The sequence below is a fragment of the Taudactylus pleione genome, unplaced genomic scaffold (genome assembly GCF_031769625.1).
Source record: "Taudactylus pleione unplaced genomic scaffold, aTauple2 ptg000546l, whole genome shotgun sequence".
Classification (NCBI taxonomy): domain Eukaryota; kingdom Metazoa; phylum Chordata; class Amphibia; order Anura; family Myobatrachidae; genus Taudactylus; species Taudactylus pleione.
This window is the reverse complement of record NW_028284948.1, coordinates 4,484,361-4,511,525: the sequence shown is the minus strand read 5'-3', so window position 1 is coordinate 4,511,525 and position 27,165 is coordinate 4,484,361. Positions and strand designations below refer to the sequence as shown.

Sequence of the window (27,165 nt, the reverse complement as noted above, 5' to 3'; positions counted from 1 at the left end):
CGCACTCCTGCAGCCCACCCCCGTAGCCGTTTCTCCCTGTGCATCCCCAAAACACCTCTGGTGTGCTGACCTTCTTCCACCTGCTCAAATGTACCATTTTGTTGCCCTTCTCCCCTGCAGGTGGCCCAGTTTGCTTCTCCAAACCCTGATTGTTAATATATTTTTAAAAAAGCAATGAAAATCCATAGACAAAAAACTTTACGATTTCACATGTCCCATTAAGGCTTCTTAGACATGATCTGAAATTTTACAAAACCTATTGAATTTCAGCCACTCAAACTTCGAAAAACTTATGTTCATTAAGGCTGATGCCTTAATGGACGTGTTCCTTGTGTAATACAGATATGGTATGCCATGACACTATGTGGTTAACAGCAGATTCAGCACTCTCACAGAGTGAGATTGCTGTCACTCACAAAATGGTGGAGCTGCTAATTTACAGAATTGTGTGCTCATTGGAATACACACATTCAGTCTAAACAACTGAGGACTGAGCAGTTATGTGGCACACACATCTCATTCAGTGCCCACAATCTTACCATTCAGTCATCACAGTAATCCCACTGGGATCATTGTTAAATTGCATCTGGCTGATTAAATATATGCAGCTTTATTCTTGTGTGAAGTATAGGAGGAACATATGTGTTTGATCAGCAATCACTGCTGTACAGATGGGGTTCCTATCACTCCAGGTCTCTGTGTGTTTCCTCCACTACAGAGAGAGTGCTCCAATTAAGACCTGTTCCCACTGCACGCATCTCCTCGATGCTTGTTATCCCTTGCTGCTGATACAATCAGCATCTCATATGGAAGGAAAAGTAACAGCTGAACTGGAGGAAGTTAAAAGAATGCTGAACCCAGTTAAAACTCCGGCATGTGTCTCACTAATGTGTTACTTCCTTAGAAGGATTTCTTTCCTTTCAACCTATTACCCAACTCACACAAATGGACCCCATAACACCATGTTTCAGCGATTTGTGAAAGATGGTATTGCAAACCTTCCTGAAAAAAAATAAGAACAAATTCAATTTCACAAGAGAAGAAAAAAATTCTGTAAATGAATTGAAAGAAGATACGTAATTAGTAGTGAAGCTAGCCGAGAAAGAGGAGTTGTGGTGATGGATAGGAAATATTATGAACAAAAAGCAAAAAGGCTACTTTCAGATATGGAGACCTATAAGAAATAAGAGATCCAACCAAGGAGTTTCAGAAAAAACTTAAAGAACTTGATGAAGGGCAACATCTAGGCATACTCACTAAAAAAGAACATGATTATATCTATTAAGAACATAGAAGAATACTCACATTCTGCCATCTCCTGAAGATCTATAAAAATAAAGATAACCTCCCAGGAAGACCAATTGTCTCCGGAATTGGCTCATTAACCTCCAACCTCTCCAGACATTTAGATTTTTTTCTAACAAACCTTAGTAGAACAAAAAAATGGTTTTTGAAGAACACAATGAATATTCTCTAAATAATCGATTAAACTGAATGGAAAGAAACATTTTCACTATGTATGAGCAACATCAAATCACTATACACAGTTATAGACTATGAAGCAGGATGTGAGCCAACACACAGTTATTTATCCACTCAAACAGACATGTCTAACAACCAAGCCAATTTCATTATGGATAATATAGATTTTATTCTTTGCCACAATTATTTCTGGTGTTGAGGGGAAATTTTTCTTGCAAATGAGAGGAACAGCTATGGGGACATCTTTTGCCCCCAGCTAAGCTAACCTTTTTGTGGAGTAGTGGGAGGAACAAAATATTTGGGGAAATAACTCCCATAGGAAGAACATAATTTCTTGGAGCAGGTACATTGCTAACCTGTCCTTTATTTGGAACAGCTCTGAAGAAGATTTCAATGCCTTTTCCAACATATTAATAACAATTGTCTGAATTTTAAATTTACTTTGTTATATATTACAGAAGTGGCATTCCTTGATTTGTAGCTCTTTATTAAAGATAACACCACACAGACCAGGACACACCCAAAATAATGCAATTGGAATACTACTTTAGCCTTTAATAGTACCATCATCACAATTATGTCACAAGTATACCAGGAGGACAACTACAGAGACTGATAAGGATTTGCACAGAAGATCTAACCTTCCAAAAATGATGCAAACAGGTGAAATTAAGAGTTAGGGTATAAAATACCTTTGTTAAATCTTTTTCTTGAAGGTCTATAGGGTTCTCAGGAATTACCTTGGGGTATGTGGTTGGATTGATCCAGGCACCAAACAGTTACAAGCTTTAGCTCCCAGGATGCACTGGGTCCTCCTCCATATATACCTTGCCCCTGGCTACAGGCACTACGTTTGTTACCAAGCCCAAGGCAGGAGAAAGCAAGAGGAAAAGGAAGGACAATTGTACAACAGAAACCCTCTCTCTAAGAAGAGGGAATCATTGAACTACAAAAGAAATTGATTACCCAATAACACCAGGTGCATTAGGGTGCATGCCCTGTGGACCCTATGGACCTTCAAAGAAAAATAGTTAAAGGTATGTTATACCATGACTCTTATTTTCTTCTTCGGTGTCCATAGTGTCCACAGGAATTACCTTGGAGATGTCCCAAAGCAGTTCCCTTAAGGGTGGGGATGCTCCTGTTTAGTAGAAAGAGAATTAGATCCCCAAAGGAAGCATCCTGAGAGGCAAATGTATCAAATGCATAAAATTTGAGAAAAGCATGGATGGAAGACCACATGGCTGCCTTGCACAATTGTTCAGCAGAGGCACCACGATGAAATGCCCAGGATGGTCCCATGGATCGAGTAGAATGTGCTGTCACAGTGTGTGGAACAGAGAGATCGGTTTGTGTGTAAGCTTGTGAAATTGTCATATGCTGCCACCTTGCCAGAGTCTGTTAGCTGGCCAGCCTCGCTAATGACAGCCATACAACACAAAAAGAAAATCTAATGTCTTAATGGAGTTGGTGCGATCCACATAGATATGTAGGGCATGTACAACATCCAGAGAAGCTTCACTTACAGAGAGGCCAGAAGCCTGGAAGTCGAACCACAATTTCTTAATTTACATGAAAGCAGGATACTATCTTAGGAAGGTAACCCACCCTGGTACGAAGAACAGCTTTATCCTGCTGAAAAAGCAAAAAGGGTGACATGAAAGGGCTGCCAAATCAGAGACCCTGTGGGCAGAGGAGATAGCAAGAAAAAAACTGTCTTTGCTGTCAATCCACTTAAGGTCTACTGATTTCAGGGGTTCAAATGGGGGATCCTGGGGAGCCCTGAAAATCAAAGACAAATCCCACTGAGCTACCGGAGGGACAAAGGGAGGCTGATCCCTCAGCACACCATGAAAACTGTCCTAACATCAGGCAGTGGGGTGATTCTTCACTAAAAACAAACAGAGTGCAGATGCATGAACTCTCATGGTGGCCAGGCAGAGACCCTAGTCTAACCCTGTCTGAAGAAAAGCAAACACTCGAGAGAACCTAAAAACTTCAGGATCATATTTTCTATGCTTACATCATTGAAAACATGAGTGCCAAATCTATGACCTTATTAACTGCTACTCCCCATTCCACCGGGAGAGGATCAACTGTTGCAGCGGTCTGTAGTGAAACTGAGCATATTCCACCATGTTGAAGGTGAACACCATGGACCCCAGAACCTGCATCTCTGAGTGGACAGATACTGACTGATTGTGAAAAAATCCATATGGAACTTGGGCAACTGGATAAATGTGTTGAGACCTTTTAGAATCATAATAGGCCTGTGGGACACATTGGGTTTTTGGATCAAAAATAGGTTGGAATAATAACCCCTTCTTTGTTGATCCACCGCAAACCCGCTTTATTACCGCTCAATCCAGCAGGGAACAAATGACCTGCTGGAGGGCCAAGGCTTTTGCAGACTCCACTGGAGGAGTTGTGCAGAAAAACCTTTGTGGGGGACTTCTCCAGAAAGTAAGGGCGTACCCCCAAGAGACCACCTCCCAAACCTAGTTGTCTGTTATTGTGAGATGCCAGGTATTTGAAAACTGAAGAAGTCAGCCTGCCACCCTCGGATTCAGGGTGTGGGTTTATCATCTGACTTCAAAGCCGGATGCCTGTTTGCCAATGATCTCTTAGTTTTCAGTCTCTTACGAGAACTGGTTCTAGAGTTCTAGAGAACTGGTTTCCTTTTGGCTGAAAATCTTGAAAGGATGACTGCCTAGGTCTAGGGGTAGGTGTTGAAGGAAGACCAGCCGCTTTGTAGGTTACCAATGTAGCTACAATTTTATCCAATTCTGTGCCAAACAGGATGCCTTCTGTAAATGGCAGGGATTCCAGACCCTTCTTGGACCCTGCATCTGCTTTCCAGTCCCTTAACCATAGGGCTCTGCAAGCAACAACTGAGGCAGCTGACACCTTAGAAGTCAGAGTACCGGCATCTAATGCTGCCTCTCCCAGGTAGAAGGCTGCCTCCTTGATATAGGAGATAATTGGCAGCTGTTCTCTGGAAGCCTCTAGAAGAGTATTTTCCAGTGCCCCTGTCCATTCTTCAATGGCCTTAGATACCCAGGCCATGGCCATAGCTGGGTTGGTAGCAGCACTCAACAGAGAAAAGACCGCCTTGAGATAGGCTTCAAGTCTTTATCTGTGGAATCCTTAAGGGAGGATGCAGATGGTATGGGCAATGTGGTGCTCCTGACCAGATGTGCCACATGAGCATCTACTGTTGGCAGAACTTCCCACCTAGCGCATTTGTCAGGTGGGAGGGTGTATAAAGCTCTAACCTTTTTTGTAACATGGAATTGTCTACCCGGAGAACTTCATACTTCCCCCATAAAGTAAGAGAGATGCTCAGATTTAGTAAACTCAGCCTTAACAACCTTGTGGCGTTTGAACACCGGGATCTTCTTAAGCTCTGGCTCTTCAATATCTATGTTTAAAACAGCTTTGACTCCCCTAATCAAGGAGGGAACATCTGCTATTGGAAAATGGTCCTCCTCTCCAGAGAGAGACTTTTGAGAGGAGCCCTGTATGTCCTCACACTCATCCGAAGATGATTCAGAGTCTGCAGGCTGGATGGAATGATAGGAGGAAGTCGACCACCTTCTAGTTTTAGTCTATATGGCCTGGCTGCTTGCAGCTTTTGCTGAAATGCAGCAGGGGACGGAGCCATACTTTGACTTGAGTGGACGTAAACATCCAATCAGGATGGGTGCATAGGAGGCATAAGCATAGTAGGTTGTAGCTGCTGGGGGTACCCCATAGTAGGGGCTGGCATAGGAACAGATAACCGGTTTACAGCCTGCACCATGATCTGGAAAAAAGAAGGGGGTTCCTGCCCAGAAGCTGGTAGACTTGACTGATGTGGTGACTCTTTGTAACAGTGACCACATAATCCACTCTGTCTGAAATCCTGAGGAGACAAACCTGCCTGACAGGCCATACATGAAACCAGCACAGGGGCATCAGGATGCGTCCCTCCGGCTATCCAATGAGGTAGTACATAGGTTACCATAGTGATCCATTATACATAAACAATAGTCGGACCAAATCTGGAAAAATCAAAAACCTTTACCCGCATGTTGGAGCAAGAAGGATCAAAGATGGACAGCAAACACAAATTTAGTAACAACTTAACATTTGATGAATTTGTGACTTTAAAAAATTTAAAGGCAAGGAATGACATAATTAGACGTAGTGCTGACAAAGGGGGGGCAGTGGTTGTCCAGGATTTAATGTTATATGATTCTGAATGCCTTAGACAACTTAATGATTTAAAAGTATATAGACCTTTACTTAAAGACCCTACAAATCAGTATAAAAAACAATTGGACACTATGTTAATGGAAGCAGTCCTATCAGGGATAATATCCTCTGAAACACAGATAGCCCTGACAGTAGAACATCCGATAGTGCCGATCTTCTACACGGTACCGAAAATTTATAAAGACCCATATCATCCACCAGGGTGGCCGATTATATCGGCCCGGGGGCCACTATTCCAAAAAATAGCAGTTTATTTGGACAGCTACCTTAACCCTTGTGTTCAGACAATCCCATCGTATTTAAAGGACACTACCGCATTAATCAATATACTTGAAAATATAGGCCCATTATCCACAGATACAATATTGTGTACAGCTGATATAAATAGCTTGTATACTTGTATTCCTCAAGCTGAAGGCATGAAAGCTGTGGAAAATTTGATCAGAAATAATGACAACTACAAGGGTCCTAAAATTGAATTCTTTCTTGATTTATTGGAGATGGTATTGACCAAAAATTACTTTTTATACGATAATCGTTTCTATCTACAGATAGCGGGTGTAGCGATGGGGTCGAATGTGGCCCCGTCCTATGCCAACGCATACATGTATATGGTTGAACAATCCTTGTTCTTTACAGTATCTGATATTCAAGATCACCTGACATTATACTTACGATTTATAGATGATTTATTAATCATCTGGAAGGGTGAAAAGTCTACATTGCAACAATTGCTGGACAAACATAATAACTCGAAACATGCAGCACAACTTACTTACAATATTCAGCCAGTATCGATCCAATTTTTGGATGTCAATATTGAATTTACTAATAATTCATTGATTACCTCATTATTTGTGAAACCAACTGATAGAAATACAATACTTAAAAATGATAGTTTCCATCCCACATCATTACATAGGGGATTACCTTATTCGCAATTGTTGAGGGTCAAACGTATAACCAGTGATGAACACCAAACAGAGAAAGACATGGAATTGATGGTAAATAAATTCATCACAAGGGGTTATGACAGAAAATTAATGGAAGATACTAAACAAAGAGTTCTCTCAATACCCAGAGATGAGACATTGTCCTCCAAAATACATTATGAACAGTCATCTCATCTAATTCCTTGGGTCAATACATTTACAACAAGAACTAGTGCGGTAGTTAAAAAAGCCAAACATCTTTGGCCATTGATTAACACAGACACTGAGCTTCCGTTATTATTAAACTCTAAGATCCTACCTAGCTATAAAAGAGGTCCTAATTTGAGAGATCAATTAGTTAAATACGATATAGCTCCATTAAAAAAGAAAAAAATGTCCAATACTAATTTTCTTACACAGAAAACAGGATGTTATCGATGTTTAGGATGTTTAACATGTAGCTCCATGATGGTGGGTAATTTTTTCCATCATCCACATTCGGGTAAAAAATTTATGATTAATTACCCTTTAACTTGTACATCCAGGTTTGTAATATATTTACTAACATGCCCATGTGGATTATGCTATGTGGGAAAAACACAAACTCAATTTAAAGAACGCATGGCGAATCATCGCTCTGCTATAAGAGCAGCCCTTATTACAGGAGTTAGCGAACAGCCAGTAGCACGTCACTGTGCTATTGCAAAACACAGTGTAGCTAGTATGCGTTCCAAAATTATAGATCATGTGCCCATGAATATAAGAGGGGGAGACAGAAATAAATTGCTCCTTAAATTGGAATGCAGATGGATTTTCCATTTGAACACAATAGCCCCAAAAGGGTTAAATGAGAATCTTGGTTTGCAATGTTATTTGTGATATATGACATTGTGGATTTAATATCAAGTCTGCACCATGTGGTGAATTGGTTTCATTTTATATATATGATATTAATTAGTTTGTCTTAATTGTGGTTTTATTGTTTTTTGTCTTGATTTTTCCAGATTTGGTCCGACTATTGTTTATGTATAATGGATCACTATGGTAACCTATGTACTGCCTCATTGGATAGCCGGAGGGACGCATCCTGATGATGTCACCAGATGATCCGTGTATTCCAACACAGCGTGACTCTCCGATGGCATCTGAAGGTGATCCCGGCCGGCTGTCTGCAATCAGGTAATTTCTTGTGTGTATAAATGTATGTATCATGTCATTTGCTCAGTTTCCCTGACGACGGATTAACCTCCGAAATGTAGGATATTAAAGGCATTTTACTCTACACTACCAAGTCTCCTAGTGCCGCCGAATTGCTTACTGTTTGTCTGGGTTTGAGACCCGTCAGAAGGCACAGGGGCGCAAAGAACCTTTTTCACTACAACAAGTGCCGGATTCAAAGATTGCTATATATATATATATATATATATATACAGTATATATGCAATAAGCTCTTAATCAACTACGAACAGAACAAAGGCCAAGTAGGATATCGAGCTCTTTATAACCTGGCCACATAAGGAGAGGTATACAAGTAGACTGACCAAACCTCCTGAGATTCGCAGACACCGAGAGCACCTGAGAGTGGTCTCTGGCAAACCCATATACAGGGAGGCAGAGAGGAGCAGCCCAGATGCAAGAAACCTCATCTCTGGACCATCGTCTGGGTTGGGGGAGGGGCCGCTGGGGAGAGCCTACCTCCCCTAGGCTGTATGGATCCACCAGGGCACTGACTTATACATGGCCACTGCCATTATCATCCCAGGCTGTCAGATTTCATGCTTTGGTGGTCTAGTGGGGGAAGCAGTCTACCCTGGTTCCTCACATTAGCGGCCTCTGGCAGGTCTCCACCGCCGGAGGCATGGACTGCCACATGGTTCCCCGCTGTCAGCGGCTAGTGGGAAACCACCTTAACTCCATCCCCGATGTCTCCAGCTGCAGTCCTGGGCTCAGCGCTCACTCGACTGATGTCAGCCGAAATCACCAGTTCCCTCACTGGTGTTGTGGCGCCGGCGGGGGTAGATGGAGCAGCAGCATGGGCGCCTAGTGCTGCTTACTCATAGGCAAAAAATAAAACTTGCTTGGGACTGCTGAGGCAGTCCCCTGTTCACAAGGTCCACTCCTCCGAACCAAACAAAAAATTGAGTGCTTGTAGCCAAGGGTGGGGCATCATTGGAGCTAAAGCTTGTAACTGTTTGGTGCTTGGATCACTCCAACCACATTCCCCAAGGTAATTTCTGTGGACCCTATGGACCCCCGAAAAAGAAACAAAGATTTTTCTAAAAAGGCTGTAATAAGGAAAACCTACAACAATAACTGGAAAAAATCTCAAAATTAGAAAGAAAAGAACTATTTACATACAAACCAAAGAAAAAGCAACAGATGGAGACACAACCTAGCTTAAACACACAATACAATGGAAAAAATCAGTAAATTGAGATCTTGGTGAGACACTGGCACATACTTAAGTGTGATGAAGATGCAAAGAAAATACTACCGACCAAACCAAAAATATACAGAAAAACCTAAAACAAGGACTCACAAGTAGCTTTCCACCATTTGAGAAAGATGAAAAACATATACATAAAGATTTCTTTCATTGCATGAATTGCATAGGATGTAAAAATCAAATAACATCAACCAACCAAAACAAAGAAAAAATTCAAGATAAAGGACCAGATTTCATGTGAGACAGAAGGAGCAATGTATTTTCTAGAGTGCCCTTGTAGCACCCAGTACATTGGTCAAACTAAGAGAAAAAATTTTTTTTTTATTAAATTCATTTTTTTTATTAAAACGATACCAGGAATAACAGAACATCTATACAACATTAAAAGAGGACTGACCACCCATAGCGTATCGGCACATTTCTTAAAACATAATAATAAAGATCCAAAAGGCATGAAATTTATAGGTATTCAAAAAATAGTATCACACTGGAGAGGGGAAGATATCGAAAAGAAAAAGCTGAAAATAAATGAGAGCAAGTGGATATATCGCCTGAATACATTGGAGCCAAATGGGCTAAGTATTGATATCAAATTGAAAGCTTTCTTATAAAAGTTGGTTTATGAATTCTTAATCTTTTATATATGTTTACATTTTTGTTTAGTTTTTTTCCCTACTTAAAACAATTTGCATAATACACAATTTTAGAGACATTTTTATAAATTTTTTATACTTTTTATACATATCAATACGATTAAGAGCAAGCACTATATTTTTTACATTTATTTGAAAATATATAGTTGTATATTTCACCTTAGGGAGCGCATTTGATATCAACCATCATACCATTTATCAAGGGTAACAAATTTACTAAAACCATAAGCATAGATAAAATTACTCTACACTCACATATGTATAATATTGCCACTACTTGTCTCCAACCCTTCAAATATTTACTGTATTAGTCCTAAGTAGATATTATTCGGATAGAGCTTCCAGGAATTATGTGAATAGGGACTTACCTTATAGGTGTATGTCCCTTTAAATTTTAAATGAAAAGTTTTTCCTTCTCCGCTGGACACTTTATGCAGGGGAAAGTGCTGCTCCTGCATGTGCTATTCTCGACCCTTGTCAGTTATTGCTGGTACCGTACATAAATCTGTCCATGATGTTAATAAGAGGAAGAGCACCAGCACTATTTAATAAACATCCGGCGCTATGCTCAACCTCTCTTGAGTCTTTGCAGAATTACCGCAGTTGTAATTAGGGCTTATACGGGGGATGATTGCAGTCTTATCCCGATGCCATGCATCTTTATGAAGTGCGGCAACAATGTCACTCGGCCAACATCCACGTTACTTTTTCCACAGTCCTGCAAAGCTCCCCAGTGGGTACAATAGGTAACAAGAGGTTAATCCAAGCACAGGTATTAGTGGGTCTTTACGCGTTTCTCCGTCGACAGTACATATGATGGTTTCATTTCTGATGATGATTGATATCAAATGCACTCCCTAAGGTGGAATATTCCACTATATATTTTCTAATATTCTTGTTTAAATTAATCCAGAATTAACGAAAGGGTAGCAGCAGACATATATATTTATTCCCAGATCAGAAAGTAAACAATTTATTTTATTATTTTCTTTAGATAAATTAATAGCACCTGAGAAATTGTTTTTGTATTGTGTTTTAAATGTATTTCTATGTTTTATTAATTTTTATATTTAGTTTTTATTTTAAAATTTTTAGCATTAACCTTGAGAGACATAGGTTTAATGCCATGCAGGGTGGAATTTCTGTTTTTTTACTTCCTTTTGAAAATAAAGTTTGTTCTATAAAAAGACATACAAAGTACATTCCAAACATCCTTGACAAAGTGCCCGCCCTGCATGAAATGCGTTAGTGTATCTAGTGATGAGACTACTGAATTCTGTGGAGCATTGCTGGGTTTTCAACACACCATCCCGAAGACTTCTGATGTAATTGACAAGCAAAGCGGCAACACATCATCTCAGTTGCCACTGAGCCTCGCGCAGAAGAAGATGGCAAGTGAAGAGATAGGGTAAGTCAGGGCAAGTGTTTAGTTACAACTAGAGTAAGCCTTGGCTCAATGGACTGTGGTGTGATCATTTGTACTGGAGAAGGACCACAATTTTATTTACTCTCACAAATATTGCCCAATTAGGGCTATAAGCATTACTCTTATGGAGTTCTTAATATGTTTTTAATACATTTTGATTTTACACTTCTCTTTAATTTTATGCTTACTTCTTATTCTTATCTAGCACTCGGTTATTTGGCTTTCAGTACCTCTTGCTGCAGTTTGTGGAATGGCAAATTGAACTGCTCTTGCATCTGCTGCAATCTTCTACATGCAGTTATTGAATGCTGAAAATGCCCAGAAATTTTAAAGGCCACAGACAGCATCTCCTGCAAACCCCTTTGAATTTTTTTAAATATTTGAAACACCAAGTTTATTGTGTGGGCAAAACATGGGAAATGTTCAAATTCATCCAGTTGCAATGCTCATATAATGATACTTGCATTATCATAAATGGGAAATCCACAGGAGAGACTTAGTGGGGAAAGCCATTTTGCTATCACATCCCTGATTTTTTTCCCAAAAAGTTGACACCAGTATGCCTCTTAGTGAAGCAGGTGATACAGATAGTAGCCTACCTGTGAATGATCTGGCATCATGTGTTATGGAGCATATACACGGTCAGATTTGTCAGATTTGTCAGATCTGTGAGATGAACAATTGAATGATTTGAACGATTTTACCAAAGATTTGAACGATTTGAATGATTTTTGACTGCATTAAAATGAGTGGAATCGTCCAAGTCTGACTGCAAACACATCAGATGTCAGATATCGTTATCTGACCATCAGGAACGCGCATCGTTCAAATCGTTCATCTAACAGATATGTCAGATTTTCCTTCAGATATGAACGATTGAACGATTTTTTAAATCGTTATCATTCAGATCTGAAGAAAAATCTGACTGTGTGTATGCACTATTAGATCCTGTTGTTGCTGCTGAAGGTGATACACTCATTTAGTTGGCTGTCAAAGTCATGTAATCTTTAGTTTGACCAGTACCGCTTGTACACATATCTGTAGTTAAGTGGATGAGCAAAATTTAATATGGTCTAAGTTTTGAAAATGTGCGAGAATAGAGCTATTCTCACACATTTTTAGAACTCACCCTAATGTAATAGGGTGTGAGAACATGCAAACTCGCATGTTTCTCTCATCCCCGCAACTGGCAATGGCAAAACTCATATCCAGGTTATAACTCGGCAAATGTAATAGAGTGCAAGTTTTTAACTCGCACACTACTACTGACCTAAAACTCGTAAAAACACAGAACTGCTCCAGGCTAGCTAGTATAGCCTGAGCAGGTCCGAGTTACACAGAAACATGCACAGATCCATGAGATCTGTGCATGCTTCTGTGATTTAAAAATTGTAAAATGTAAAAATGATTTTAAATAAAACTATATGAGGTTCCCTTCTAAAATCACAAACAGCACCATGTTTTTCTGTGCCGGTCCTGTTTGTTAATATACAGGGGGAAAAAACATAGGTTTCCCCTGTATTTTCATCATCCATCACTGGGCTCAATGAGCCAGTCCTGGTTGTGGAATTACAGGGCACAAAATGAGTAAGGGTCCCCTGTATTTTCCACAACCAGTACCAAACTCGTTCTAGCGGGTGATGTAATGCCACAACCGGGGGGGCCTTTCACTGGGTGAAAGCATTATCCCTCTCTCCTGGCCCGCCTGGGTGGTGGGTGTTGTATTAATTATGTAAAAAATTGATTCTTAATAATATTGCCTTTTACAGTAGAACTAGAGGTCACAGAAAGCCTCCCCTGCATGCTGGTACTTGGAGAACAATAAGAACCAGCAAGCAGGGCATTAAGGTCCCGCTGGTACCTCTAGTTCACCTGCAAATTAAATATTAAAATAAACACAGGACAAAGACACTGAAGGATGTAATATTTTATTACACATGCACTCACTCACACATACTAACCTACAATCCCTGTAGCCATTCACGTCTTCTTCTCCATGTAGAAACCACAAAAGCTGTAAAAAGAAATTCCATGCTCACCTATTCCTAGTGTAGATCACGTCCTCTTCATTCCAAGTAGTCATCCAAGGGTTAAAAATAAAAAAGTATACCTGATTCAAGGTAGACAGAAGGAAGTGTATGTGTTAACACATACACATCCTCTACGCGAATTAGCTGGACCTGTCATTACAGGAGCTGGCAGCCAATCAGCGGGGCACATCCATAGGAGCTGCCTGCTGATTGGCTCTGAGCGGTCAGGCTGTCAAACTTTCCCTCATAGACTTCAATGGTGGCAAAGCACCATTGAAGTCTATGGTGGGAAGCTCTACTTTGTATCCTATGATGGGAACCACAACGTTAATAGAGGTGAACTGCCTTGATAATGGCAGGTCTGATGTTCAAGATTAGCAGCGATCCAGTTGGCCAAGAACATTCACCAGAGATCACAATTTGTGTGCATTAAAGGCATGATTCTGGAGAACAGACGCATTCGACTTAGTGATAGTCCTGATGAACTGAATATATAAGTGGGTACTGTGCATAACATCGTTCATGAGCAACTGGGGTACAGGAAAAAGTGTCCACGTTGGGTACCAAAGTAACTCACAGAAGTTCACAAAATCAATAGTTTGGGAATGTCCCTTATGCACTTGATGCAGTACCATGAGGAGGGAGTGCTGTTCCTGCAGTATATTGTTACAGGCGATGAAACATAAGTGCATTATGTGACACCTCGAAATGAAGCAAGCATCCATGACATGGGAACACGTATCATCCCCTCCTTCATCAAAATTCAAATCAATCAGTGAATAAAGTAATGGTGACCATGTTTTGGAACCACAAGTGTATGCTTCTTGTTATTTCCTCACCAAGGCAGATACTGTGAATGCTATCTGGTATTGTGACTCATTGAGCCGGTTGAGATGGGTTATTTGTCAAAATGACAAGGGTTGCTGCATACAGGCATCATATTGCTGTGCAATAACGCCAGGTCACACCAGCCATGCACATACCTGAGTTGTTATGGCACTACCATGGGAACTACTGGACCATCCTCTCTACAGTCCTGACCTGGCCCCAAGTGATTTACAACTCTTTGAACCATTGAAAAAGCACCTGGATGGAAGGCGATTCACAACCGACGGTGCCGTTCATCAAGTCATCATGTTCTGACTTCAGGCACTTGATACTGATTTCTTTTATGCCGGGATAGATGCCTTGGTGTGCCATTGCAACAAATGCTTAGACAAGTTTGGAGACTATGTGGAAAAATAATGCATATGAAGGCCATACTATTGATTACACGTATAAATGTACGAGTTGAATACATTTACGCAGAGAGGTCTTGTTACGTTATTTATTGAACCACCCTCATATATTGTGCATATTTTCAAATTGCTTGCGATAATGCTTATCTGAGTGAGTTTTAGTATTACTTCTCTGTAATTACCTCCTTTATTAGCTTCTTGGAAAATACTGTAAGGCTGAGTTTTCTTCAAACAGAAATATGTAAAAAAAAAATACTCAAAGGAGAAGATATTTTGAAGAGAGAACTCCTTCACTCCTGCAAGTAGACCCTTGCACCAAAAAGTACCCAGTGAACAGGCTATAGACAACTCATTACATAGTATCATAGCTTTAAATATTATTTTTGAAACATTGTTCTAACAGTAACTAAAATCCATTTTTTGTTTGCAGGTAACTGAACCTCATCAGCAACAGATGTTATCAGCAAATACACATCACCCAACAAGAGTGTGCAAGTTGCTGGTAGATGTGTACATAACCATAGTCGTAACTACCATAGTTGCAAGGGGTATAGCTGCTATGGGGCCCAGAGCTTAGGGGGTCCCATCTTCCTTGTCAAAGTTACATGTGTTATATATATTATTCACCATTGGGTTGTAAAGAGGCTCTTACAAGCTATGGGGCCTTCAAATACCTAGTCACGTTCTTGCACATAACCTTTGTAATATAGTTACCTGTAGCCACTCAATGTGTTTTGTCATATGAACTACATTCTCAGGTGTGTGGCTTTACATAAAACAGTGTGCTTCAATAACATTTTCACAAATATCACTGTTCGATACATTCTTGCTAGAGATGTGCGCAGACCCACGTGTTTTTTTTTTCAGTTTTGGTTCACTTCTAAATCATAGTTGTGATTTGGTTTTGGCAAAACCACTAAGTGTTTTGGTTCAGTTTAGGTTTCGAATTTCTTTAAAAATGTATAAATATAGCAAAAATCATGTAACTTGGACCTGTTTTGTTCCTATAATATTATTAACATCAATAACAGTCATTTCCAGTAGGTTTGACCAACTCACAGCACCAAAAATTACAAGAGATGGACTTAAATGCAATCCAAAAATTACCAAAATATTCGGTTCTGCTTGGAAACCCAAAGAATCCTAGTCGGGATTTGGTTTGACTCAGAACCCCATAGTTTGGATGTGTTCGGTTATTAGCAAAACATTTTTTATTTTGTAATTTCCTTGGATTTACTTATCCACATACATAGCATCAGCAAGGGTCAGTACTATACCTGATTAGCATCTCTATAGCTCTCAATGCCACCACTTTGAGTCTTACAGTTTCCATCGTTAAAATCCAGGTAAGAGTATGGCACTGCTGGAAAGTCTCTGGTGTCTGTGTTATATGGACTGGCACAAGTAGAAGAATTCCCTTTCCCAGCTCCAGATGAACACATGTGATTTATAACAGCATCAGCAAATATATGCACCTAAAATATATTAAAATAAGTTAAATATTTCTGCAACTTGCATTTTATGCTTTATGTAATATTACAACTGTGTCTACATTATTCCGTCTGCATTCTGCCATTGGCATATTCCCCATCAACCATAGTAACTTTTGACAATATGACTACTTTCATCTCTCCAAGGCTTGATACATCCCCTCCTTGGAATCTGGTATATTCAAGCAATCTCATCGTTTGAATGATCTACAAGCTCTAGAGACCTAATATTGGTGGTAAAGTTAAAACAAGGTTTAATGATTTGTAGACTAATAATAACATATTTTAACTACTGTAATTCACCTCTAAGGGAATGTAGATAAGTCGTTAAGGAACAATGTATTTCAATTGATGAAAGTCATAGCAGCAATATAACATCTTATGTGTAGTAAACTATTTAATTGCCAATTGTTAAGTACTTAAGCATAAAATGTTCCAAGCACTGTATGGCAAGAACTTTCCAAGTAGTGTCATTCAGTGAACACTAGTCATTTTTTTTCTTGCAGGTTGTCTAAACTATCATTTCAAGGTTTGTGTGAACACATTTGCAAAGTTTTAGGGCTCATATAGATGGGATTTATATGTAACACTAAGTAAAATCATAGTCAACTTGTATTTTGTTCTCAGCTATAACCAGTAGAGCCTCTAGAGGGGAGGTTGCAGCGTAGTCCAAAATTCAAATAGGGCAGCCACGCCAACTGCCCTTCCAAATGCTGCAGGCCATTGGTGTGGCTCCCCTATTTGAATTTTGGACTGTGTTGTAGCCCCACCTCTGGAGCCACCACTAGTTATAAGAGTATTAGAAGATTTTAGAAATATTTCCTGCACCATACAATATAGGTGTACTTACAGAACACAGTAATATTTCACAGAGCACCACTGAACACTGCAGGCAAAATTTACATACTGTAAACAAATATTTGGCAGAGAGCACATATTTAAAGGTCCATTCTGTTACATTATTGTGCAGAGCCTGGGTGTCAAAGAGATCTAGGGCTCTCCATGTACCTGGCTGTGTGTAATTGCATGGGGCTGCTGCTGCTGGCTGTCTCTGGCCATGGGTAGGTTGGTGGCCGAGTAACCTCCAGTCGGCAGGGGTGGCTGGTTGCGTTGCCTCTCAGCTATTCATTCCAGTGGCCCGGAGAAGGGCAACATAAGTAGAAGAAGCATCAATGGTGAGCATGGGTGTGTGTAGTGCAGCAATGAGGGTTTTCACTCCCTTTGTTTTAAGGAGCTATTTAAGTACCCATAGCTTATTTATTCAGAGTCTATATATTATATTCTGGAAGTTCAGGGTTCCATTATGAAATGCATATGTCACTTCCGGTATCTTTCCTGCTTATTTTTGCAAATTTTGAGATTTTTAACTGTGTAATTTAATTTGCCAAGCTTTTATTATAATTGAATTATGTACATTTTAATTATTGAAAAACTAATATTTGATTTTTTTTTGTGACTATAACACTATGACAATCATATACCAATCATATGATGTCACATCCTGCCACCATATGGTTGGTGGCATTTGGTATAAATACCATCTCCTTCACACTCTCCACATGTCTTGATAAAGTTCTTATTTGAACTGAAATGCCTTGATCTGGAGGGAGTGTGATCATTTGTATCAGTATTACCAGAGGTATGTCGAATTAGTAACTATTTTGATTGTCCGGTCTCTTTCAAATAGTGCATATTTCACACCATCGTTTTTTTTTCTATATATTTTGTGTTTTTATGTATTTTTATTTTTAAATGTATTATTTTTATGGACTTGACCTTCTCCAATTATGGAGTTTTTATTGTAATAAATTCCCTTTTTTGACTGACACTCTGAGTGATGTGTTCATCTCCCTGATGTACGGTCTCACGAATGTGAGAGTGTTGTACGCAACATCTCCACCTGCTGTGTAGAAGATTATCATCTTGATTGGTGCCGGATCTGAAAATTCTAAAGATATCTTTATGGGTTTCATATTATTATTATTATTATTATTATTATTATTATTATTATTATTATTATTAACTGTGAGTTGGGTCCTTTTGCTAATAATAATCCTGGGAGGTGGTGGTTACCTGTTTGGTCTCCTGGTTCCTTTATGAATGATTTATTCAAACAAATTTTATTACTGCAAAATTTACTTTCTTTTTTCCATAAGAAAAAATGGAATTTTGATCTCAGTCTGTGATTTGGACATCAGCACTTGGAGAAGAATTAAGAAAAAAAGACTGAATTGCTTTCAGGACAGCATTGTAATAAGGAGCATATTGTATTGTTATTCATTCTCCTGTGGTTTCTTAACTTTATTTAGAATAGCTCCTGTGATAGGATTGTATAACCATTGATTGTGGTGATATGAGTTTATTATATTGAGAGTGTGGTGATACTCTTATAGAGGTGTGTATCCATACGTAGGCAGCTTTACACAATTCCCAGGAATCCTCCTTACCTTTTTTTAAACTTTCTCCATAGTAGTATATGGAAAAGCAATAGCTACACTAATCAGGGGCACTGCTGGAGAAATCCTAACCTTTTCTCTGAATGGCATGAAGCAGTGAAAAGCCCTGTTATAACAGTGGCAGAGTGATAAAGGGCTTTTCACTGCTGTATGAATACAGATCCCTTAGGAGTCTATTTACTAAGTATAATTAGGAGAAGTGAATAGTGAAGAGTGAAAAGTGATAAGGTGCCAGCCAATCAGCTCCTAACTGTCATCTCACAGGCTGTGTTTGAAAAATGACAGTTGGGAGCTGATTGGCTGGCACTTTATCACTCTTCACTCTTCACTTTTCACTTCTCCTAACACTGCTTTGTAAATAGACCCCTTAGGCTTTTTTGCAATACTGATTTTAACATCCATGTGCACAAGGTCTAAACTTAAACTACCTCATGCATTACAAATCTGTGGGTTGAATAAAGAATAAAAAATAAATAAGAGATAAATGTAATGTATACCCCAACATTGTTACATCTGGTGACCATGTCGCTGAATTGTTGTTCATCACCAGAGCGGGTGCAGATCTTATAGCTGATTGGTTGATATCTCTCCCACCACGGTCTATTGGGGTTATTGATGATGTAGTTCTCATTAGGTGGTGATACCTATAATAAAATAGGAGACAGTATTGGACCTCTAATAGGGAATGGTGGCAGCTTCAGTATTGATAACCCCTGCAAGCCCAACAATTAGCAGTCAGAAAAAGTGAAAAGCAACAAAGGTCCACGGTTTTTAGATCATTTAAAATATCTACCATGTGAATTATTTAGAATATCTCTCAAATGTCATGAGAATATAATTTACAGCTTCTTCCCACCCACATGATTAGCAAGAGGGGCAGAGACCTGTCAAGACTTTGTACCATGACTAATAACCAGTTTCAGTGCACCTCTGTTCACATGTGTTATTATCAAATGATTTTTAACTGCTGTGACGAAAAAGAGTAGACTACTTGTATGCATAATTCTTTCCATGTAAGCTCCAAGACAACACAGGATATATGTCTGCCTACCAGAAAGGGACAGGAAACAAGAAGGTTAAAAAGTCCCTCACACTCCTGCATATCTCAGTTATAAACTAACCATACGCGCTCAATGTATACATGTACTTTACATGGAGATGAATACATCTATCACATTTCCTTGTCAGGGTTCGCCAAAATAAATCAAATTAATTTAGGATGGGATCACAGCCTTAGGGTCTTTGGGGGAAATATATAAACATTAGAGAGAAATACAGTGGAGAGAGATTAAGGCCCAGATTTATCAACAAGTGATATTCTTGTTATCACTCGTTACTAATCTTAAATGGTGCTCCAACCAATCAGCTCCTAACTGTCATGTGTTCGACAAATGACAGTTAGAAGCTGATTGGGTGAAACACCATTTAAGATTAGTGATGAGTGATAACAAGAATATCACTCATTGATAAATCTGGGCCAAAGTACCAACCAATCAGCTTCTATCATTTCACAGGCTGTGTTTGAAAAATGATAGAAGTGAAATGGTTGATACTTTATCTTTCTCCAATTTATCTCTCTTCAAGGTTTGATACATCTCCTCCTTTGTGTTAGTAATGGAGTGTGCTACTGTGCAGTCTCCAGCAACATGGCTTCTCAAGGGACACTTTTGTTACCTTGCCAAGGGTAGAGTGGCTGCAAACACCCAACCTGCACATACTTGGCGCTATCTTTTTTCACTGTGTTTGACTTTGCACCCAAAACACAAATTCTGGTTAGAAAAGTGGTTAAAGATGTCGACCTGCAAATGTGTCTAATGGCAGTTGATGCTGTTTCCATCCAAAAAGTTGGTACTGTAGGAAAGAATGCGCTCCTTCGCTGCCTCCTCCCATTACACTGACAAAGTAGGCTGACTCGGCGGTCGCTAGGACCTACCAGATTTAGTTTGATAGGCCCGAGTTCGGGCATGCGGTACGGCGCATGTGCATTGTCTCCATGTGTTTTTAACTCTATAGAGTCCCATGGGGACTGTCAGACCCAGTATACTCACAGCATACAGAGCAGCAAGTACACTGTTTCACCACCGCTAGTGTATATGGCACTAGTTCTACAATCCACTGGTGTACAGTATTTACCACAATCATGCACGGTGCACTACAATGCCCAGCAACACCCTAGGCTCCAGGGTGCCGTAATGTATATATTCTGCATACTGCTGTTACACCTGTGATATAACTGTGTAATATGCTACTTGTTGTTCCACTTGATTCAATAAATATAAGAGGTGGTCAAGCTGTACCATGCGTGGACTAACTGCCACCAGCACCAATAACTGCATTACATATTTTTCACCAAATGTACCTTGGCCAAAGTACATTATACCATGGTTTAACTTTCTGTCTAGAGGACTACTGCTACTAGCTTATCTGCTCGCATTTTATATTGAGCCACATTACCTGACAGGTTGTGTCACCGAGTACGCTATCATCGCTTACTCTGCATGTATATACAGTTCTGGTAGACTATGCCATATGGCAGACTATGGCATTAGCATTTTAGTAGAGGATTCATCTATTACTGCATACAGTAGCTTAAATAGATAGCTGCCTGATTTACCTAGCAATAGCAGCTCTATTTGATCGCTTTATTTTTTTCCCTTGATAACTTGATACTGAACAATCTGGCAATGTTTTGTCCAGTAAATTGTAGTTATTAGGTCAGTAGTGTGGAACAGGTAGCACATTCAGGGGCCTATTCATCATACCTCAAAATTCGATGGAGGTAATTAGGTTTAGAACTCGCATGGAGTTCTACACAATTACCGGAGGAATTCATCATACCTCCTCTCCATAACTATCTATTTCGAAAAGCTGTCATTTTTGCGATGACAGTTTTTCGGGAAATAGATAGTTATCCCTATCTACACTAACTTACCGCAACTGGAATCTGTGCTGGACATGCGCTGTTACATCTGTAAGACCAGCGCATGCGCAGCACTACCTACAGCTGCGGTAATTTTGTGTCCCCCTCCCAACTCGGCTCACCTCCCCCCATCCCCGCACTTACCTGCCCGCTGCAGCGCCTCCGGCTCCGGCGGCTGGTCTGACACATGTTCTCCCAGCAGACCACAGTACAGTTTAGAAATAAATAAAAATATTATTTTTCTCTAAACTTTATTGTGTTCTCCTGGGAGAACACATGTCAGACCAGCCACCGGAGCCAGAGGACAGACCAGAGTGAAGGAGGGAGACGCCGGGTGGCCTGCCCAGCTGGGAACAGGTAAGTCTCACCTGCTATTTGCCACCTTACAGTGGCGAATAGTAACTCAATCAAATTCTGAAAATACTTTATTTTCGGAATTTGATGAATAGCATAATTTCCATATCCAAATACTAATGTATGGGGAGTGTGGAAATTAACACAGGCGGACTTAGCCAGGAGATATCATGGGTCCCACAGTGGGTAATGGGAGAGACGTCATGACAAATCTCCCATAACGCAGAGTGGGCCGGCCTGGGAGGACAGGTGGAGGAGCGGATGGCAGCGGCGGGAGCAGGGATTCAGGTAAGTGGGTTTTTTTTATTTTTATTGCGTGTGTATACTGGGGTGGGGGGGCACTACAAGGGGGGACTACTACTAGGGGCACTACAAGGGGTTGACAACTTTTAGGGGCACTGCATAGGGGGTACCACTACTGGGGCACTGCATAGGGGGGGACTACTACTGGGGCACTATATAAGGGGCTTACTACTGGGGGCACAAGGGGCACTGCACAGGGGGGACTACTACTGGGGGCACTGTATAAGGGGCACTGCTTAGGGGGATCACTACTGGGGGCACTACTAGAGGCTTGCATAAGGGGGACCTCTCCTGGGGCACAAGGGGCACTGCATATGGGCACCACTACAGGGGGCATTGCATAAGGGCTCAACTACAGGGCACTGCATATGGGCACCACAACAGAGGGTATTGCTTATGGGCACCACTACAGGGGGCACTGCATATAGGCACCACTACAGGGGGCTGCCCCTAATCTTTATTTTTACTTCTCTTTACTCTAATCTCATATGGACACGCCTCCTCCCTGGAACACTTGAGGGGGGGGGGGACGCCGTAATACGCATGTGCTCCAGGCGCCCTAGCTACATGCTACTCCTCTGGCAGGAGCAACAACAACTCAGCTACAAAGCAGTAGGCCACACAAGCTCACAGAAAGGGTCTACCAAGTGCTGAAGAATGTAAAAGCAGTCTGACCTTCATCCAACAAATGTGCACAAGCTCACTAATGCTCTCATGGCTTAATACTGTAGATGTGAACACCAACAGCCATGTTCCTTACTTATTATAAAGTCTTTCTAGAAAAGTGTAGGCTGTATTAACAGCAAATGGGGTGGTGGTGGGGGTAACTGAATGGTTTTGGAATGAGATGTTCCACAAGCACACATGGGTGTGATGTTTGGGCTTCCACATACTTTGTGCAATGGTGCATTGCTCTACTAGTTCTCTGGTTTGTTTGATTAGAAATAGGCTTACCATACTATCCCTTAAACCAGGATACTCATGAACTACACAGGTTCAGTGTCTAGTTGACGTAATGCCTGCATTTAACCTGGTTTTAATCAATCACAGAACCTGTGTAATTCATGAGTGTAATGGTTTAAAGGGATGATATGGCAAGCCTAATTATAAGCATTTTTGGCTGTTCATATCACTGTTATAACTTCATTCATGTGACTACTACTCATGGAATTGTAAAGTTGACACAGTGCTCCACAGTCCCAGACAATGGGGTAGACTACACATTTAAACAGGAACAAAATAAATGCATACAGGAATATTGGGCATGGAGGAACATGCTTATCAAACTCTAATTAGAGGAATATACAGCTGAAACTGTAGGAGCGAGTTTAAATGGGATGGTTGTGAGGGTGTATTAGTGTGGGAGGTTTTAGTGGAAGTAGAGAAATCTCTAATAAAGAGATTTTCAATCATAGTAAAGATTTGAAAGCTGTAGTGGAGAATTCTTATAGGTGGGCGTAAGAGGCGATTACCACAGACGATGCACAAGTCTGGGTGAAAGAGAGAGAATTTTGAGATTGATGAATGGGTGTTGTTAGAGCTTTGTATGTAATGTTGAGCTATTTACAATGCATACTGGAGGAGAGGGGGATCCGTGCAGAGATTTGCAGAGTGATGCATTAGATTTAGGAGAGAAAAATCAGTGTTACATGCTGTAAACATTTATTTGTCCTAATAACTGGAATTACCTATTCATCATTGCCTAGCTAAACACTCAAAAGGAGATGTATCAAGCCTTGGAGAGAGATTAAGTGGAGAAGTTGCCCAAAGCATCCAGTTTCTGTAATTTATCTAGCAGTCTCTGAAATAACAGTTGACGCTGATTATTTACATTGGGCAACTACTCCACTTTCTCTCTCTTTAAGGCTTGATACATTTCCCTGTTAAGCAAATACATTTTTGCATTTTGACCGTGTGCAGATTGCATAGATTTTATTGGGAGAACAAGTACTGTTTTATTTAGATACCATTATGGAATATTTACACCTTGCAATTAATTTGTGTGGCTTTATATTACATATATGCACAATTTTATACTTTGCAAATGAAATTTACATATATTAAACTGATTCTGCTATTAAAAACTGAGAAGAACAAAGAAAAATCCCTCTCTGCAAGAGTACAATGTTAGGATTTAAAGACTGATGCTGCATTCCCCATCTGAGGTTTACACCTTTAAACAATAAACTCCAGATCCAGATGAGCGTCCTAACTAACCACAGACAGACCATTTTCTGTGTGAACCTCATATGCAATATATGAGACAAAAAAACTGTAGTGGTCTTCTGGCTGCAGTATGACAATAATGAAGACAGTATGTTTGAATATAGCTATGTATCTTCAAAGGCAAACATACATTCTTACCTGGACTCCCGCAAAGCCATTTGGTGCCAGATAGCGCTCACATTCTGCAGCAATGTCTTCCCATCGCCACTCAAACAAGTGAACAAGAGATGTTTTACCACATTCAACATTAGGATTAAACTGGCCAGTACAGGCACCAAACACCAGGAAAATTCCAATCAACTTCATGTTGTGCTGCCCTGCGTCCTGTCACTTTCCTTATCGTCTCCCTTTAAATAGGACACTACAGAACTCTCACAACCTGGCTTTTTTGCTATTGACTAGGATTTTGCAGACACCAAATAAGCTAGAGTGAGAATGCTGCATGAACTGTCCAACTGCTCCATCCTCCTCCCCTCTCCATCCCCTCCTCTTACTGTGGATCAGGCACTGTTATGCAAGGTTTAAGCAACTATATGCTAATGCATAAAGACCAATTCTCTTAAAATGTCAGAATGAAGCAAATGTAAAACCCAGTAAGGAAAATCTTGTAGCAACAGCTGACTTTTCTTTGCAAAATCCAATTGCAAAGTCGTATTATCAATATTATATACTGTATCAAGTTTTACACATACAAATAGTGCTTAATAATACAATTCAAAGATCAGTTTAGCATCACAGGTATAGGTATATTACCCTAAAAATTAGGTATATTACATTTGTATATGATTTTTATTATACTTTGCCTATTATTAATAATAATTATACTTTTATAATATTATAAATATATATATATATATATATATATATATATTTAGAATGCACAAGTGCGCAACATATCCACTTAAGAGCATACAATAAATACAAAGTCCAGTATCAAAAAAGTCCCAAATAATGGCGATATACGTGCTGCCGTCCTCTTATTAGCCTCACCACACGCCAAATAGTATCAATCTTGAAATGAAAAGAAGAATACAAGGCGCATCCACGTTAGTAAAAAAATAACAATCACTTTTACTAAGTGTAATAAGCTCACATACATCAAAGTAAACAGCGACCGGCTCACACTCAATCCTCTGGGGCCTCCGGATAGCACCCAGAGTGATGGATATCCACGTTGTACAAAGTGGCAATCCCGTCCGGCTCTCCTTGCAACAAACAGCTTGGGACTCAGGCCCTGATTCAGAGCCGGACGCTCTGACAGAGCGCTCGCTCTGAATCAGGGCCGTCCTTCCTGATTTTAGAGCGGCCTCCTGGCCGCTCACATAGCTGTGGGTTACCACCCACAGCTATAGCGAGCGGCCAAAAAGATGGTCGCGATGGTCAAGACCATCGCGACCATCGGGCTTGCGACGAGACCCTTGTGGTAGGGTCTTGTCTGCCGCAAGCCCTGGAGTACTTTTGGCTCTATCAGAGCCAAAAGCACTCCCACTGACATCACCTGTGATGTCAGTGGGGCCGGCCTCCATCTGGCCAGCCACGCCCCCGGCACACCCACCAAAGGGGGCGTGCTGTCACTCACCATCGACAGCACAACCCCCCTTTGTAGCGAGACCCATAGCGACGGCTTGCCCGTTGCTATCTGGGTTTCGCGCATGCACAAGACGGAGCCGGATCCATCATGCGCATGCGCACTGGCCCAACATCGACCCGCTTGAGAGCACTCAGCGCTCGCGAGTGGGTCTGAATCAGGCCCTCAGCTCGTGACGACACCACGTCCAAAGTCAGACACCGAACCACGCCCAACTAGTTTTGTCAGCCAAGGACTTTGTCAGGGGGCGTATATATATTCCTGAATTATAGCAATATTGTTATTCGTGGTCGTTAAAGGCATTATAGGTATAGTGTATTTTGTAGAACTTAGCATACAAAATACTAACAAATAAATCCAAATCCTATCTGTGGTCTAAAGAATATTGATAGATTTCATACAATAAACAAACAAGAACATGTTAACATTTAAAGACCAGCGCTTGAGATATATTAGACCAATTCAAACTTGGTCTAAAAGCTATACAAGATATCAAATCCCAATTAAAAATATCAAACTATTATAATGGGTTGAATTCAATTCAGTGCGATGATGAATGCAGCAGCTATTTAATACACCGTGCTGTTTGGGTGGCTAAAGGATTTCTTCTCGCACCCCCCTTGGAATGCAAGGAGAAATCCGACAAAAGTTCCGAACGCATAGCTGTTTTCTGGCTTAGCGCAACACTAGCAGCCTCACAGCTGGCACTTTAGTCAGAGAATGCCGGTTACCACGCCTTAACACCCAGGTTAAGTCGTGAGAATCAGCATTCTCTGACTTAACCAATTCCTGACAAGGCAAACAGCGCGGTGTATTGAATAGCTGCGGAAGCTCCGTACCGTAGCTATTCATCATCGCACTGTATTGAATTCGGCCCAATCTTAGATTTTATGATAGATAGATAGATAGATAGATAGATAGATAGATAGATAGATAGATAGATAGATAGATAGAATATATAGATAGGCTGAAATCATGTGTGCACTAAATTTAAACAGCCCATCCTTTTTAAACTCCTCTGACAGTATGTATCATTGCCAGAGTATCGTGCTCACACCAGCGTCTGTTCGCCTGTGCTACCTGTGACTCACCTGCATCCTAATCTGACCAATTTGATGACTCATTTTGCCTGCTCCCTTGCTACTGCTTCCTGCGACTTCCTGGTTCTGACTGTGTCTTCTACCTGTCTTGCATCTGCCTGTTCCCTGGTATGGTGTTGCCTGTCTGGTTTTGACCTGTGTCTGACTACCTCTTTCAGTACACCTCAAAGTGCCCAGTTTACTGCCTGCCTTTGTTCCCTCCAGAGTTTACCAGTCCTGTATGCTCGGAACCATGTCAGAGGGCCAAAACCTGCAAAGCCCAAA

At 40.5% G+C, this 27,165-nt stretch overlaps 1 protein-coding gene across 1 annotated transcript in view; it reads right to left on the bottom strand.

Moving 5' to 3' along the window:
* The window catches only part of LOC148500831 (pancreatic alpha-amylase-like), a 101,714-nt gene extending 77,149 nt beyond the window's left edge, over nt 1-24,565 (bottom strand). Inside the window, exons 1-3 of the mRNA XM_088451314.1 lie at nt 24,352-24,565; nt 18,908-19,054; nt 15,742-15,939 (exon numbers count right to left, since the gene is read on the bottom strand). Of these exons, the coding sequence (XP_088307440.1) occupies nt 15,742-15,939; nt 18,908-19,054; nt 24,352-24,519 (513 nt within the window). The 5' untranslated portion in view covers nt 24,520-24,565. The remainder of the gene's footprint in view (nt 1-15,741; nt 15,940-18,907; nt 19,055-24,351) is intronic.
* Nucleotides 24,566-27,165: the final 2,600 nt, after the last annotated feature.